The 18,315-nt window shown below is 37.0% G+C and overlaps 1 protein-coding gene across 9 annotated transcripts in view; it reads right to left on the minus strand.

Annotated features, from left to right (window-relative positions):
• Stxbp5l (syntaxin binding protein 5 like) overlaps positions 1-17,830 on the minus strand; it is a 250,576-nt gene extending 232,746 nt beyond the window's left edge. For 8 of the 9 annotated variants that reach the window (XM_026785910.1, XM_026785901.1, XM_026785891.1 and 5 more), the window contains exons 1-2: positions 17,689-17,830; positions 16,381-16,574 (exon numbers count right to left, since the gene is read on the minus strand). In XM_026785910.1, coding sequence (XP_026641711.1) covers positions 16,381-16,566 — 186 coding nt within the window. In that variant the 5' untranslated portion in view covers positions 16,567-16,574; positions 17,689-17,830. Of the gene's footprint in view, positions 1-16,380; positions 16,575-17,200; positions 17,399-17,688 lie in introns of those variants that run through there. The other variant, XM_026785882.1, reaches the window with a different exon arrangement.
• Between the last annotated feature and the right edge of the window lie 485 nt (positions 17,831-18,315).

The raw sequence follows: 18,315 nt of genomic DNA on the forward strand, positions 1-18,315 counted from the left end.
GATGAGAATTTAAGACTACTTAAGAAACCCTTTATTTTATGTTGCCTGATGACCAAACAGATATGAAGAACTGTAAAATACATTGAATTGAGTATTAAAATCTGTGAAGTGTATCCTGTATAAAGTATATCTCAAACACTTCCCTCTTGCTATTCCTTACGTTATCTTTAGGGAACAACTCTCAAATATTTAGTTCTTAGCAGCCATTCCTTGATATTTACCTTTTGCTATAATATTTTTAAATCTATAGTTTTTTCTTGGAATAAAATAAACATTAGTGTAAAAAATGTTAAAACAAAATAAAATTATAACAAATGTATGATCCTGATTTGCATAATGACAGACATTACTTCATTAATTTTAGAGATAAAAAGGCATTAAGGATAATTCCTTGATTATATAATGGTGAAGTTTAAAGTTTTCAGTTTTTACAGAAAGAAGTTAGTACATAAAACAGAAATTGACTCAAAGAGCTATTTTTTTTCTGTTAATGATATCAATAAAAATATTAGACTCACCCAGAAAAGGGAAGTCATAGCAGAAGAAAAATTCTGAACATTTTCAGATTCTATCATTTGAGAATAAAAGGACCTTTAGGCAAGAGAATAAATATACATGAAAATTAAGGTGACCAAAGGATGAAGAGAAAGAGTTCAGATAAATTATCAGGTGTTAAAAAGAGGAGCAGCCACTGAAATTAGGAACAAGACAAGGATGTCTATTCTCTCCATATCTATTCAATATAGTTCTTGAGGTCCTAGCTAGAGCAATAAGACACCAAAAGGAGATCAAGGGGATACAAACCAGAAAAGAAGAAGTCAAACTCTCCCTGTTTGTTGATGATAGAATAGTTTACATAAGTGACACCACAAATTCTACCAAGGAACTTCTACAACTCATAAACACTTTCAGTAATGTAGCAGTTTACAAGACTAACTCAAAAAAATCAGTAGCCCTCCTAAACACAAATGATGAAAGGGCTGGGAAAGATCAGAGAAATAACACCCTTCACAATAGCCACACATAGTATATAATATCTCAAAGTAACTCTAACCAAACAAGTGAGAGGCTTGTATGACAAGAACTTTAAGTCTTTGAAGAAAGAAAATGAAAAAGACACCAAAAAGTGGAAATATCTCCCATGCTCTTGGATAGGCAGAATTAACATAGTAAAAATGGCAATCTTACCAAAAGCAATCTACAGATTCAATGCAATGCCCATCAAGATCCCAGTAAATTCTTCACAGACCTCAAAAAAAAACCAGTACTCATGTGGAAAAGCAAAAAAACAACAACAACAAAAAAACAAACAAACAGGATAGCTAAAACAATCCTATACAACTTCTGGAGGCATCACAATCCCTGACTTCAAACTCTACTACAGAGCTACAGTACTGAAAACAGCCTGGTATTGGCAATAAGAACAGACAGGAGGACCAATGGAACTGAATCAAAGACCTGGATATTAATCCACATTCCTCTGAACACCTGATTTTTGACAAAGAAGCAAAAAATATCAAACAGAAAAAAGAATAACAAATGGTACTGGCACAACTAGATATCAACATGTAGAAGAATGAAAATAGACCCATATCTATCGACATGCACAAAACTCAAGTCCAAATGGATCAAAGACCTCAACATAAAGCTAGCCACACTGAACTAGAGAAAGTGGGAAGTACACTTGAATGCATTGGCACAGGAGACCACTTCCTAAATATAACCCCAGCAGCACAGACACTGAGAGAAACAATTAATAAATGGGACCTCCTGAAACTGAAGTTTCTGTAAAGCAAAGGACATGGTCAACAAGACAAAACGACAGCCTACAGAATGGGAAAAGATCTTCACTAACCCCACATCAGACAGAAGTCTGATCTCCAAAATATACAAAGAACTCAAGAAATTGGTCATCAAAAGAACAAATAATCCAATAAAAAAATGGAGTAGTACAGACCTAAACATAGAACTCTCAATGGAGGAATCTAAAATGGCTGAAAAACACTTAAGGAAATGTTCAACATCCTTAGTCTTCAGAGAAATGCAAATCAAAACAATTCTGAGATTCCATCCTGTAAGAATGGCCAAGATAAAAAACACTGATGACAACTTATGCTGGAGAGGTTGTGGAGAAAGGGAACACTTCTACATTGCTGGTGGGAATGCAAGCTGGTACAGCCCCTTTGGATGTCAGTGTGGTGATTCATCAGAAAATTAGGAAACAACCTTCCTCAAGACCCAGTAATACCACTTTTGGGTATATATCCAAAAGATGCTCAATCATACTACAAAAGCGTCTGTTCAACTATGTTCATAGCAGCTATGTTTGTCATAGCCAGAACCTTGAAACAACCTAAATGCCCCTCAACCAAAGAATGGATAAGGAAAATGCAGTACATTTACACAATAGAGTACTACACAGCAGAAAAAATTAATGACACCTTGAATTTTGCAGGAAAATGGACGGAGCAAAAAAACATTATTTTGAGTGAGGTAACCCAGATACAGAAAGACAATAATCACATGTACTCACTCATAAGTGGTTTTTAAACATAAAGCAAAGAAAATCAACCCACAAATCACAATCCCAGAGAAGTTAGACAACAATGAGGACACTAAAAGAGACATACATAGATCTAATCTACACAGGAAGTAGAAAAAGACAAGATCTCCTGAGTAAATTGGGAGTATGGGGATCTTGGGGGAGGGTTGAATGGGAAGAAAGAGGCAGAGAGGAAAGCAGAGAAAAATGTAGAGCTCAATAAAAGTCAATACAAAAAAAGGGCAGCAGCGATAATGTGATCCATTCTAAAAGAGGAAGTTGTATAAAATTATAAAAGTAAATATTTACATATGACATAAATTGTTAATTACAAATTATATAAATGGCTTAAACAAGGGTGCTTACCTCTCAAATCCATTCTTTAAAAAAAAAAAAGATGATAATGAAGAACAAGAAGGCCCAATTAAAGTGTCTAGTAAATCTAGTAAATTAGTCAATTCCTAGTAAAAAGATCATATCTCTTTCCTACAACAAGAAAAAAAACTTGAATGGATAAAAGAAAAAAGCAAAACTTTTAACATAAAGCCTGAAACTTTTAAATACTAGAGGGAAACACGTAGGAAACCACTTTAAGGTACTGCAATGGCAAGCAACTCACTGACTAAGACTCCATTAGCTCCGGAAATAAGAGCCTGAATCAACAAATAGGATTCTATCAACTTTGAAAAGTCTTACACAGCAAAGGAAACAAAGACAACCTCCAAAGCAGAGAGAAAAATCCTTGCCAGACATTCTTTTGACAGAAGATTAATAGCCAGAATGCATAAAGAATTCAAAAAATGCCAAAGGAACAAACACGGCTGGGGATGTTGATGCATAGCAGAGTGCTTACCTAGCATTATGAGGTCGTGAGTTTAACACAAGTACCCCAAAAAAAGGCAATCCAATCAACGAATGGGCAATTGAACTGAGCAGACTCTTGTCAAAAAAGTAAAAATGACCAGCGATAATATGAAAAATACTATCTTTGGCTATTAGGAAAATGCAAATCAATACACCGAGGTTTCTGCTCACCCCAGTCAGAATAACTATTATTAAAAACACAAGAAATCACACACACCCATATATATATATATATATACATACACACATATATATGATGAAGTCCATTAATTTGCATACTAACCTTTAAAAATCAACTAAAAAAATTTAAAGTGTTGACAAAGATATAGGGGAAAAGAATTCTTATACAGTATTGGAATGTTGTCAATTAGCTTAGTTACCATGGGAGTTCCTCAAAAAACTAAAACTGGAACTGCCATACAACACAGCCATTTCACTCCTTCACATATACCCAAAGGAATTTTTAAAAAAACAACATACAATGTAAATATCTGTTTATCTATTGTTTACTGACACACAATGGTCAAATTATGGGATGAGCCTAGATACCTATTCGTAAGTAAATGTTTAAAGGAAATTGTAGTATAGGCAAACAGTAAAATATTATGAATCAATAAAGCAGGATGAGATTACATTGGTTGCAGGAAGATGAATGTAACTAGAGATAACATTAAACAAAATAAGATATTGTCACGTTTTCTCTCATGGGGAGTAAAAAAGAGATGACATTAAAGTAGAAGGGGACTATTAAGGAAGACAAAGGGTACTGAGGTAAGGAAGGGAAAGGATTATAAAGTGCTAATTAAAACCCTGGGTTTCTCAATCAGTGTGTCTCAACCCTTCGACTAACCTCTATCTCCAAAGATATTTAAATTACAATTCATAACAGTAGCAAAATTATAGTTATGAAGTAGCAATGAAAGTAATTTCATGGTGGGGGTCACCATCTATGAGGAACTCTAACTCTAAAAGGGTGACAACATTAGGAAGGCTGAGAACCACTGTTGTATGCAAATACGAAATAGACACAGTGAGACCTATACTCTGTATAATCAATATGCACTAATAATAGAAAAAGAGATTGTTAGGCAAGACCTAGGTTAAAAGAGAGAGAGAGAGAGAGAGAGAGAGAGAGAGAGAGAGAGAGAGAGAGAGAGAAACAGTTTAGGAATGTAAAGTGGGTAAAGGGGAGCAGCCAGAATGCCTGAAGAAATACATTGTCATATGAAAATTTATTTTTGAAGTATTTGGTATAGAGTGATATATAAATCTATGATGCTTACATAATAAATGATGTCACCCTCACACTGACTCACAAAACCACTCTGTACCAGGGATCCCACAGCCACCACAATTGGCTAGTACTCAGTGTGGGCAACATTACCCAAAGAATGGAATTCCCACCAGATAAAGATGAAACCAGATATCTACACAAAAAAACTTTTCAAAGGTCATGATTCCAGGTGCCTAGATTTCAATGCAAAAACCGAAACATAAAACCAAGACAATATGTCTCCTCCAGAAGACAGCAACCCTTTTGCAATAAGCCTTGAAAAAGCAATTTTTCTGAAGCATAAGACAAGGGCTTCAAATTGCAATTTTGAGTATGTTCAAGGACCTTAAAGAGGAAATAAATAAATGCCTTAATGAAGACTGTGTAAATACAAACAGTCAAATGAAGTAATAAAAACAACTCAAGACATGAAAGCATAATTTAACAAAGAAATAGAGTCATTAAAGAAAACCCAAGTTGAAATAAAATTGGAAATGAAAAACTCAGAATGTCATAGAAAACCCTCAGAATCTGTGCACATTCAACCCTCATCAGAGAAGCTGCTTCTTTCCGCAGATGGGAATTAACACAGACACCCACAAGCAGACACTGTGGAAAGAGAACTCAGTCTTAAATGCCATGCTGGCATCTCACCCCTCCCCTCAAGACTCAGGGATCTATGCAGTAAAGGCTGCAGAAAGGCTGTCAGGGCCAGAGGAAGTGGATGACTCTGAGGAAATAGACAGAACCGAGAGTGACACATAGGTGACCTCAGAGACTATGACAGTACGCACGAGTCCTGCACAGGTTTAGACAAAATCCCAGCTCTTGAGAATGGGAAGAGCACAGAGTCTCACCCTAACCGAGAAGCTATTTGCAGCTGGCACCTGCCTGGGAGGAAAATCAGTTCTCTCCAAAGGAGAGTCACGGGGTATCAGCTGTACTCCACGGCAGGCCCTATGACCGGTAGCTGGCCAGCACTAAATGGATGCCAAGTTCATTGTTTGCTTATTTGTTGGGGGAGGGGTTCATTTTGTTTTGGCATTTTTTGGTCTGATTTTGGTTTATTTTAATTTTCATTTTGTTTTTGGTTTGTTTGCATTTTTTTATTTTTTTGGAGAGAGAGGACATAAATTTAGGTGGATGGGGAGGTAGGGAGATCTGAGAAGAGTAGGGGGAGGGGAAAGAATATGATCAAAATACATTATATGCAAAAAAATTAACTAACAATTTTAAGTTGATAAATAAAAATAAATGACATTATCAAATTAAGCTGGGTAGCTACTATAAAGCATAAACACGTTAACTATTGCCTCAAATGTTAGAGGAATTTTAGTTTGTATAGAAAAACAAACATTAAAGAAAATACCACAAGTTAATAGGAAAGCAGAGTAAAGAATGTTTGAATAATGTATTTGATAAACATACTATTTGTAAATAGAGCTCAGTAAGTCTAAATATATCCCTCATCTGTGTTCTGGTCATCCGGTTAATTCCACCCAGTTCGGCTCAAGTGTATCTACCCTGATAGTTGAGTCTTGGTTATAATGTAGAATAAATCTGTTAGAATTAAAGCAGACTTTAACCAATTTGTTATCCTATGAATCTATAACTTTAAGTGTTGTATTGTTTTAAATGTCCTTGTCAAACTTTATATTGTTTCAATTAAGAGGTTTTTAAACTGAATCTAATCCTATCCCTTTCTAGTAACATATTTCATATGGAAAAATTAATACTATTGAACATAATCTAAAGAACCTATCCCACTCTAATTTACTTTGGCATAAAATCAACATCTTATTAGGAACTTAAATATATCTTCATTAAATAAACAAAACTAACATTTTATAATGATAATTCTAGGAACAAACATATCTAACACCTTAGAAAGTGAGAATTGTTACAGAAAATCATCATTTTCCAAGTGTTTTTGCTGTTATGCCAGTGACTTTAGAACCCTGATCCATTCCCCCAAATAAAGGCAGCGAAATTAGTTTGCTGTCAAGAAAATTGATTGCATTGCTTAGTGTTCAATCTAATTTGTTTATGTGAATTGACTAAAACCCTGACCATAAATCTGAGAGCCAAAAGCACTTGCGAATTTTGAGCAGTACAGTCATTTGTGAAGTCATATTGAGTCTGGGGAAAGTGTTTCCAGTGGGGAACATTCGAGGAGATGGAAAATGTGAAATCAGTGTTAAGAGTCACAGGAGAACGGAGGAAAACGATGTGAACAGATGATCTCAAACTTTCATGGAGACTATCACAGTCTTTTCTTGTTTTCGAGCATGCTCAGTAAAGCCTCCCCACAGTAGCATCATAAACCCCTAGAACAGTTCAGACTAAAAGGATATCACGTATTCAGAAGGGAAGTTAAAATCCATCTATAGTACACTGAATTATCAATATCAACTGACAATCTAATACCTTCAAAAGAAATGAAATCATACTCTCCCCTCTTATACAGAAGTCCAGAAAAGCACTGTAGGTTATTTGTGTTAGTAAATCAACTCCCTAAAAACATTTCCATATTTGGTTGACTGAGAATAACACATATTTTAATCACTTTAAAGTTGTATTTAGAACTAAAACCTTCTTTTAAATCGTGAAATGTCAAATTATTCCGTCAGTGACCACTTATCTTTCACTTCATTCTCTCTGCAATTATCACAGTGCTCAACAGGATACTTTTTAAATTTTTAAGTTTTATTGTTTACAACTACCTTCCATGAATCTTTTAAATATAATAATTTCTATATTTAGTCTTCTAAAAGTTAAACAAACTCAGCATTATCTAGAAACTTAAGAATGATTCCAAAAAAAAAAGGGCTAAATACTTATTAAATACAAGAATTTGACACATTTTAGAAAACTGGGCCTTCAGGTATCAAAAATAAATTAAGAAACATTATCTCCATTTAAAATTTAAAAAGTATCACTGCAAATAAGAAATTTTATAAAAATCATTTCGATATGTAGGAATAAAATTTTTAATTCTCTTATTGAAAAAAAAAAACCTCAATTTAAAGACTTTAACCAAGGATACTAATTCAGACTTTTATTGGATATAATCAGTGCTATTTACAGCTGTTAAACAGCTTTTAATTTGTTTAAATTTGTAATGCTGTACTTACTGCTATTTTATGTGCATTGGTGCTTTGCCTGCATGTATGTCTGTGAGGGTATCAGATTGTGGAACTAGCGTTACAGACAGTTGTGACCTTCCATGTGGGTGCTGTGAGTTGAACCTGGGTCCTCTGAAAGATCCAGGGCTCTTAAGCACTGAGTCATCTTCCCAGCCCCGATTTACCTGTTTATTTAATAGATTGGGAGCTTCATGGTGTCACCATATAGTTCAGGCTGGTCTTGAAACTGTGATCCTCTGTAAACAATCTCTAAGTGCTGTAATTATTACAAGCATATGCTTCCACACTTGATTGTGGCTATTAAATGATCATGCAAATGATGTTCCAGAATTATAATTTAGTAAATCAATATAATCACTATAGTAATGAAAGTAAGCTTAGATTTAATCCTATGTCTCTTTTTTTGCAAGCACATCTTCAAACGAAGCCAGAAGAATGTCTGGGAAAATATGCAAAACTTTAAGAAATAGGTATTTAGGCTAGGCAGTACTGGCTCATGCCCTTCATCTCATCACTCAGGAGGCAGAGGCAGGCGGATCTCTGTGAGTGTGAGGCCAGCCTGGTCTACAGAGCTAGTTCCAGGACAGGCTCCAAAGCTACAGGGAAAACCTGCCTCAAAAAAAAAAAAAGAAAAGAAAAGAAGAAAGGAAGGAAAAGAAAGAAAAATAGAAAAATAGGTATTTCACTTAATTACTAGAATTACTAGTAAATAATCCTATAGATAAGCATGCTTGCAGTTTATATAATATTTTAAATTAATTCTTTTAAGATATACACAAAGAACTATTGACTGCACTGTTAGTTTTTACGAACATCAGAAATGCCATACTAAATGAGTTCATTAATTTTACTTATCAATAATATATTAACACCAAAGGATCTTTTGTAAAAACTGTTCTCTATGGTGCCTTTTAAAATCTATTAACACACTTCCTATATGTCTATAATCCCTTACTCAAGCATCCCCTATACTCCTATGCTCTTAAAATAAGCAAAATAGGTAGTCTGTGGTATGGAAGAACCTGGTTTTCATTAGTTTTTAAAACCTGATTTATTTCTGGTTTTTAAGAATGTTGACATCTCAGTCCTGATTATATCGTGATTCTTGTGATTTTCCTCCATCACCGTTATGTTTCAGTATTTCCTCTCTTTTGGGAGATTATAGTATAATTGCATCATTCCCCTTTCCCTTTCCTGCCTCCAAACATCCCATACTCTTCCTTGCTCTTTTTCCACATTCATGCCATCGTTTTTCATTAATTTTATATACATACATATAATCTCTGTATATACATACATGTCTTTATTCCTAAGTACATAAGAAGAACCATCTCAGTCTGTATAATGTTTTCAGGGCTATTCCTCTTCTACTGCTATTTTTATGACAGAAGCATAAGGCCACTGTCAGATGCTTTATCCATAGTAAGTAATCCTATGTTTTATTCCACCAGTTTGTAACTACAGAAACACAGAAAAGTCAATACTTTTCAGGGAATCTTATATAGTTATTTTCATATACAAAGATTGTAGAAATTTGGAACTAGGGTTATGTCCTTGTGTCAATCTCAGTTACGTAAGCACACAAGTGTGGAACATATGACGTCGGGAGAGGAAGAGACACTGAGATCCTGAGGAAGTGGCAGCAGGAAGGGATCTATCAGAGTTCTAAATACCCGAGCCCCTACAGTCCATGCTTCCATTTCTGCTTTTATGTCTATTTTCTTGCTTGGAAAATCTGATATATTATCTAATATGAGGATCATGATCATGGATCAGAAATTACACTAGTTATTTATATATTAGCTCTAATGACATTATCATTTATAAAAAGATCATGATAATAAATGTTGGTAAACAGTGAGTTAGCTAATTTAAGAGTTTATTCAGAACTTTAGTGATTATATCTGACTTTTGTCATTTCCTTAATTCTTAAAAATCTTAGATCTGGAACATCTCATGTGCTTAAGATTATCAGTCTAATAATTTAAACCATTCACCGATCATTTGGAAACAAAAAAATGTTCTTAATATTCTATACAATAAAACCTGAAATAAACTTAATCTATAGTCTCCCCACTGATTTTTAAAAATATATGCCACATTCATAATGTAGAATCCCTCTTTCAATGATTTAATTTCTTTCTTTTTTTTGTTTTTTTGTTTGCTTGTTAATTTTGTTTTTGTTTTTCAAGACAGGCTTTCTCTGTGGCTTTGGAACCTGTCCTGGAACTAGCTCTTGTAGACCAGGTTGGCCTTGAACTCACAAAGATCTGCTTGCCCCAGCCTCTCGAGTGCTGAGATTAAAGGCATGCGCCACCATGGCACGGCTCAATTTTTTTTCTTTCTTTTATAAAATGTATTTCATAGAAATCGTTCCAAGAAACTGTTCAAAATAAGATCTATTTCTTTCTGAGTATGCTCCTAATATTTTCCTTGGTCCTATTCATTCATTCACTTACTCAGCAAATATTTGACTATGTTTTACGAGGAAAGTGATGTTGTATACATCAGTAACAGATATATATGCATATATAGATGTACATATGAAAAATAAAGTCCTGTCTTCATGAGTTTATATTGTAGAGGTGAAGTATACAACCCATACACACACAAAGTAAATCACATATATGTGTGTGTATAATTTACTAATATCTATATATAATTTACTAACAAGTAATTTTAATAATTACCAAGAGAGAGTCGTCCTAACACGGGACAGAGTAAAGGATTTGAGCACTGCCCAGTGAGGCCCTCTCTGATATGCTAACAGACAGCCATGAATGGTGTGAAGGAAGCAGATAAGGCAAAGGGAGCCATTGTTTAGGAATCTAGGAGGAGGTAGGAAGGAGAGAGTTCTAAGTAAAGAATAAATATAAAAAGCCTTGTGGTAGAAATTATGTCTGAGAAACAGCAAGAAGGACAACACAGGTAATACAGTATAAAAGAAATAGCAGTTGAAATAGTTTTACAAAGAGGCAGATAATTTGAAGCTTTAGAAGGTATAGTAGAACTTCAAGTTTGTCTTTCTTATTTCCTGAGACAGGGTTTCTCTGTGTAGCCTTGACTGTCCTGTAACTAGCTCTGTAGACCAGGCAGGCCTCAAACTCAGAGATCTGTCTGCCTCTGCCTCCCAAGTTCTAGGATTAAAAGTGTGCACCACCATGCCTACCCTTATTACTTTTAAGAGAAACTGAAAGCCATTGGAGAGTTTGAATAGGAATGGTATATGATTAAGTAATAAAAGGTTTTCTTCCATCTGTTAAGAAATAAGATTAAGACAAACAGTGGTGACACATACCTTTAATCCCACCCAGCACTTGGAAGGCAGAGGCAGGCAGATCTCTGTGAGTTCAAGGCCAACCTAATCTACAACTAGTTCCACTACAGGCACCAAAGCTGAGAAACCCTGGCTCAAGGGGCGGGGAGAGAAAGGGAGGAGATTATAGTGAGGCCCGAGTGAAATCGGGGAGAACACAGAAAACTATATGGTAGCAGCCCATGCAGGAAATATTGTAGGCTTTGATCAAGGTATCAGAATAGGAAGTGGAGGGATTTGATTATATTTAAAGTATGTTTTGAATGAAGAGTTAAGGAAATATTCTGCCTTCTCAAAGTCTCCAGATTCCTTAAGAATTTATCATATTGGCTTCTCATCAAATAAAAAATCCAAAAGAACCTGGATTTAAGGACTAAAAATGGTACTGAAATTATTAGCTATTTTGGGAAAACTCAGGTTTTAAATTCTCTGACCTCTACTATCTTATCCATAGAATTTAGATAGTATTTCCTGTGGCTTCCCTACATGGCTATTATGAAAGTACAATAAAATACTTCTCAAACTAATTTTAACTTAATCAACCTGCTAGTAATATTAGCAAAAACTCATTTCTCTGTAAAGTATACACATGGAAACTAATGGCTCTCTAAATGCTAAAATCTAGTAAACTACTCTCTAATAAAAACATCAAATTGGGATGTGGATCATAAGAATAAAAAATGTGTAATATACAAAATATATGACTTGATACTAGGTTTGCTTTATAAGCATATTATATCACTTGAATAAATAAAAGTTAAAAATTGTACAGATTGATTTGTAATGGGCTATGGAAGACAAATACATATAGAATTTATGAAATTCCACTCAGAGAACCAGTTCTCAGTAACCAAAACTATATTTGTTATTCTAGTGATTTGTAAAGTGGCACATGTTTATGTTTTCAAATAAACAAATTAAAATGCTTACTATTATGTGTGTTTTCAGTAAAAATAAATAGAGCACAGTCTATTACTTCTAGGGGACCTGAGTTTGGTTGCCAGAACCTATGTCAGATGGTTCACAACCTACTATAACTGCACATGTAATAGATCCAATGCCTCTGTAGGCACACACAAACACACATGGAGATAGACACACACACACACACACACACACACATTTTTTTTACTTTAATGACATAAATAAGGTGGTTTTTTTTTTACTTTAGCAATATAAATATTTTATCACCCCTCACAACTTGTATACTGGCTTCCCCACATTTTCTCCTCAGATTCTAATAAACTTTCTTTCAGATAAAGAAAGCATAAATCACATATTACAGTTGCAGAAATCAAGGTTACACACACACACACACACACACACACACACACACACACACAAGCCCACATGGAGATAGTCACATAACATAACTTAAAATAAATCTTTGGACTGGAGAGATGACCAGCGGTTAAGAGCACTGATTGCTCTTACAAAGAAAGCATCCAGTTGGATTCCCAGCAACAAAATGGTGACTCTCAACCATCTGCTTCCTGGGAATCCAGTGCCTTCTTCTGGTCTCCATAGACCTGGGGCACACAAGCAGTGTGTAGACATAAATGCTCGCAAAACACCCACACACATAAAATAAAAAGAATTGTTTCAATACATAATTGTTGGTAGTTTTTTGCCTTAACCAATGATGTTTATGATGTTCTGTTCTGTTAAAAAGCACATCAAGGCCTAGTTCTCAATATTTACTGTGCCTGAAAATCTTTTGTGGGCCTTTATTAAAATGACAAGTTGTGGGCCTTATCCCTGCATATTTTGATTCCCTAACACTGGAGTGAGGCTAGAACTCATTGAGAATCACTCGTCTGTAATAACTAAGTGAGATATAGAAGCAAAAAAACACACTTGCTTTTCAGAATGTTCATAGTATAGAGGCAACAACATTTTAAAAAGTAAAGTGAACGGGGCAGTGGTCAAAACTAAAAAATATGGTAAAGGCTAACTGAGAGTTCTCCAATTATGAATGCTGAAGGAGAAGAGATGTTCTAAATGAAGTCAAGAAATGGGAAGAAGCATTAGATATATGACAATATGATGCTTTGGAGCAATACAATATACCTAGGAAACCAAGGAAATAAATACGAGCCGGAAGGTAACAGGACACCTTTCCGAAGAGAATTATAAGAAAATCAAAGCTAAATTTTGTTGTAGAAAGCAGTGTTTTCAAGTTGAGTTGCACAGAATTCATATTCAGGAAAGGTGGTTTGTGTTTGTTGCAAGTAGCTGAGCAAGAGGGCATTCGAGTGCACATATTGAACTTGAAACGGGTTATAATAAACTGATGCATTAGCCTATTTCTCTGATCGTGAGCATTTTCAGTTATTATAAAGAGTTTAGCTTCACATTTACAGGGTAACAAATGCCTATACCTGCTTATGGACAGTATTACACAAAAAACACAAACTACAAAAAAGTATTGATTGGCTGTATAACTTGTTATAATTCTTCAGATCAATTTAAGCCAATAAAGCACCACATTTATTTGTTCTAATCAATTTTACTGGAGTAGAACAAGACTTGTTTCTGAAGAACTATTGCTCTATGGAAACTAACATAGAATTTGTCCCAGGCAAATCATATTGCATTTGGGTAATAACATTATTACAACAAAATGAAGTATAATAGGTAAAATAAGAAGTAAGGAAATCAGAATGTATTTTCAAGATACAAATCAAGAAAATAAGACGAAATGAACAAGTACTGGGGAGGGGAAATGGCATAAAATGCAGAACTACAAAGGAAATAGGATTTGATTCTCCATCAGATAGTGGGGTGAGCGGACTCAGTTCAATAAAACAGGATCTAGATTTCCACTTTAATTTTAGCCATGATGGAAAGGTAAAAGTACACAAAGGGTGCTGACTTCTTACTATTCAGAATAGAATGTTCTTTGTACATTTAATCAGTAAGTCTAAGTGAAGTTCTCATTTCAATAATGGCTCTAATTTTGGATTTCCTTAATCCATTTTATATATTCATTATAGACTATGTTACCTATAAAATAGTTAGATAATCACTTTTCAAAATTAACTATAGTCCTTGTCAAAGAAGCTATTATGTTTCCCTTATTTGGGGTGACTTCAGTACTGTTAGTGCATATCTGATACAGCTACCTAGCCTCATTATTCAAAACTCATTGCCATACATAATATATTTTTATTTATTATTTATATTATATTAAATGTAATATAATGGCTGTATTTGTTCTGCTACAAACAAGGTGATTTTTTTTTAACTTTAACAATATAAATATGACCGGGTGGTGGCGGCACACACCTTTAATCCCAGCACTTGGGAGGCAGAGGCAGGCGGATCTCTGTGAGTTCGAGGCCAGTCTGGTCTACAAGAGCTAGTTCCAGGACAGGCTCCCAAGCAACACAGAGAAACCCTGTCTTGAAAAACAAAAACAAACAAAAAACCAATATAAATATTTTATCACCCCTTCCAACTTGTGTACTGGTACATTTTGTCCTCAGATTCTAATAAACTTTCTTTTAGATAAAGAAAACATAAATCACATATTACAGTTGCAGAAATCAAGGTTCCAGGGAGAAAAATACCTTTCCCATGATAGTATGGCTGTCAGATGCAGGTTTGTTTTAAGTCTGATTCATCTGGCTCATAGGCCAGTGCTCTTCCTACCATGCCATCTGCATTTGAAATAGCACACACTTAACTCCTGCCACTAGCCATGGCCATTCCTTTCTTAATGAGCTTATAGGAGACCACGTGCTGAACTCTTTTTCCTGTCTTTACACATTGGAATTGTTCTTATTTAAAATTTTCTCTCCTGGCTTTATAGCCTCGGCTACCCAACATCTGGTTTAGAAGTCTACCTGTTCTGTTCTAATTTTATCTCTAATAAAATTCTTCTGTATCACTATCGGATTCATTAATTGAGGTGATTAAAGGAAGTTTTCTCAGAATGTGGGAAAGGAAATAGAAACGAAATAGAGAATTAAGATATAATTCCCCTGCATAGCAATTCAAATTTGGCTTCCAGGACTCTTGTACACCCTTGTTTCATGACCATTATATTAAGCTCTTCCTTACGCTGATATAATATCTATTATATCATCTAAGGGGAGATATCATTATTGCATTCAGATTTCATACAATTGATTAAATATGTTTACTTCTAAATAAGCTTGAGCTTTAAGTAAACTAATGACTATAGGTTTAACATTTCATAATAATCCTTCCAGGAAGAGCTGAGATAATGACTAAAACCTTATTATATATCATTTGTTTACTACAAAATTAAGAATTTGCAAAATTTTCCTTTTTTGAAGTATAAAATCGTTTGGCACTTAATTCCTACAATTTCTAAAGTTTAGTATTTTTCTTATGATATATTCAAACACAGTTATAAAACTAGATTCATTTGTATCATACAAATTGACTTAAAGTTTTTTCCTTGTATAAATCATATCAAAATTATACTCAAAGGCAACCCCCAAAAAGAGCAATAAAAGATATATATATATATACATATATATCACTTTACAAAGTGATACTAGAATATCTTTATGTAGTAGTGCTACATCTGTTTTATTAAAATCTCATTTTCTTTCCCTGTCCAAAGTTCTGCTTGTTTATTAGAAGCTCAAAATCAAAATATAACTGCCTAAAATGTCTTCTCTCAAAACCAGAACAGCGATTACTTTGGAGTTTTTATGAGTATTGCAACTTCTCAAAAGCATTAAATCCACAGGATCTGTACATTCATGAAGGGTCTAAACTATTTTTTTCATATCTAGAATTTTTTAAAAGTTATTATTGGACTCATTAATCTATTACCTACCTAATTCTAGCACCTCGGTAAGAGCCTTATTCCTTTTACTGAACAGAGAGATAGAATTAGCAGTCAGCTTCTCCGGATGACAACACGGGAAACCAATCGACTATCATGTCTCCATGTCCCCTTCAGTTTACTACTCGTATACAAATATGTTTTTCTCCACTGACTGGACCTTAACGTCTTGCAGATACTACTTTTTCTGTGTTTTCCTTCTCTTTAAACTACCATTGATTTTAATAAATTAATGCCCAAGTTGATGTCTGATTTTAATTGACCTAGTACTGGGCTCTTTGAGGCTGGCTCCCCAACAATTTCCAGCCCTGAGTGTGTGAGAGTGTGTCTGTGTGTGTGTTACATGTGTTTCCTTGTTCCTTCGCAACAGTAAAATAAAAATTTAACAGGCCTTAAAGCCAATTCAAAACCTACCTTGCAAATCTGGAAATAGTCTGAAGTCAGGCTTTCCTGAATCTCCTCTCTGAGAACCCCTGCAGTCCCTCCTGGATGCACCGAGCCACTTCCAGCCCCACCGCTGTTACTGCCACTGCCGCTGCCACTGCCAGGGGAAGAGGCAGTTAAACCGTCCAAAACTTTTCGGAAATTAAACTTCTTCATTTTAAACACTGTTGAAAAAATTAAAAGGAAAGAGAAGGGGTGACAAACATGGATTCGCAAGGGGCAAAAGCCTTTACCTTCTCATCAGTCAAGACAGGAGAAGCTAGTCCCCATTTTATGAGCCTTGGACGTAGTCTAGGGGAGATTGGGGCTCAGGCTTCATTTTGTCGAATTTTAACTTTAAAAAGCCATGTCTTTATAAAATAAAGAGAGCACAACTCCGAGAGCAACAGTCTTCCTTCCTCACACATCAGATTTTCAAGGGCTTTCTCCCCAGCTGTAGCTATGCTTTATCAGCACTGGGGTAAAAATAAAAGGCAGTGTCACCATCGTCATTAGCATTATATCATCATTATTATACAATCAAACCAGAGCCCAACAGATCAAGACCCTCTGGATCGCTCTGAAAAGGGGCTTTCCTTCTTCAGGGTCAGCTCCGAAAATTTTATTATCAGAAAAAGCGACGTTGTGCGGGAGCCAATATTTACTCTGCCACCATGTTCGGGGCTCCCCCCCCCCATCATCTTCAACGCTCCTTCTTTCTCAGCAGGAATTGGGGGATAGGGCAAAAATGGCTTTTTTTCACCCCGTATTCCCAAAAACCCGGACCCCAAAACATCTGCGGGTGACTCACGGCCACAGCCAACGGGAGGGGCGAGCGGGGGACGCCTGCCTCCACCTGTCCCCGTCTCCTCTCTCTGTCCCTCTCCCGCCCCTGGTCTCCCGTGTCTGCTCCCCGCCCGGCACCTCTTCTGCACAGCGGCGGCTCTCGGGGGGAGACGTGAGGCGGCGGTGACGCCTGCGGGCCCGAGTCCCGCCTCAGCCTGCAGGGAGCGCAGAGCTGGCTCCCTCGCTCCCTCCTGCCGAGCAGGGCGCCGGGGCTACCAAGGCGGGCAGCGAGCCCCGGAGCCCTCACAGACAGCGGCGCACGCCACATGCACCTCACAGACAGCAGAGCGGGTGCGCGCGCGGGGACACACACACTCACTCACACTCACACACACACACACACACACACACACACAAGCACACGCACACTCACACTCACAAGCACGCACACAGGTGTGAGAGCGAGCCGCGATGGGACGGCACGGGTGTCCCTCGGGACCCCAGACTTAGCACCTTCCTCAGACGCCGCTAGCCGCCGGCCAGCCCGTGAGGCGGAGGGCGCGGAGGCTGCGGGCTCGCAGGCGGGCGACGGTCCAGCCCGGCTCCGGCCGCTTCTCGGGTCCCTCTGGTCCCGGTGCCTGGCGCTCTCCGAGGTCCTAACCGCGAGGGCGGGTCTGCCGCAGGCTCCGCCCCCGCCGTGGGGGGTAGGCCCCGCCCCAGCCCGCGCCCTCCTCCCTCTCCCAGCCTCTCGCGGCGGGGGCGGGGCCCTCTAGGCGCCAGAGGGCGGGACATCCTCTCGCCAATGACAAGCTCCACTGACCTGAGTCCCCGGGACTCCAGGCAGGAAAGAAGTTTGGGGATAGGTCGGTCGAAAAGCCAGTGACAGGAGGAGGGGGATAATTTAGGAAAGTAGGTGAGGTTTTTGATTGACAGCCTTACTAGCCAGTATGCCCTGGCGCCGTGCTTTGGGGGCTGTAATTGGCGCTACCTGTTGAAGGACGCAAGTCTGAATCAATAGAATGCTCGCAAGGAGGAGAATTTGGCGCTCCTGGAGTCCGAGGCTGCAGGGCAGGTTACCTTGGGTCTCGCTCTGGACCACACTGTCATCTGGGCTTTTTTTTTTTTTTTTTTTTTCAGCCT

This window comes from Microtus ochrogaster, chromosome 2 (genome assembly GCF_000317375.1).
Source record: "Microtus ochrogaster isolate Prairie Vole_2 chromosome 2, MicOch1.0, whole genome shotgun sequence".
Taxonomy (NCBI): Eukaryota; Metazoa; Chordata; class Mammalia; order Rodentia; family Cricetidae; genus Microtus; species Microtus ochrogaster.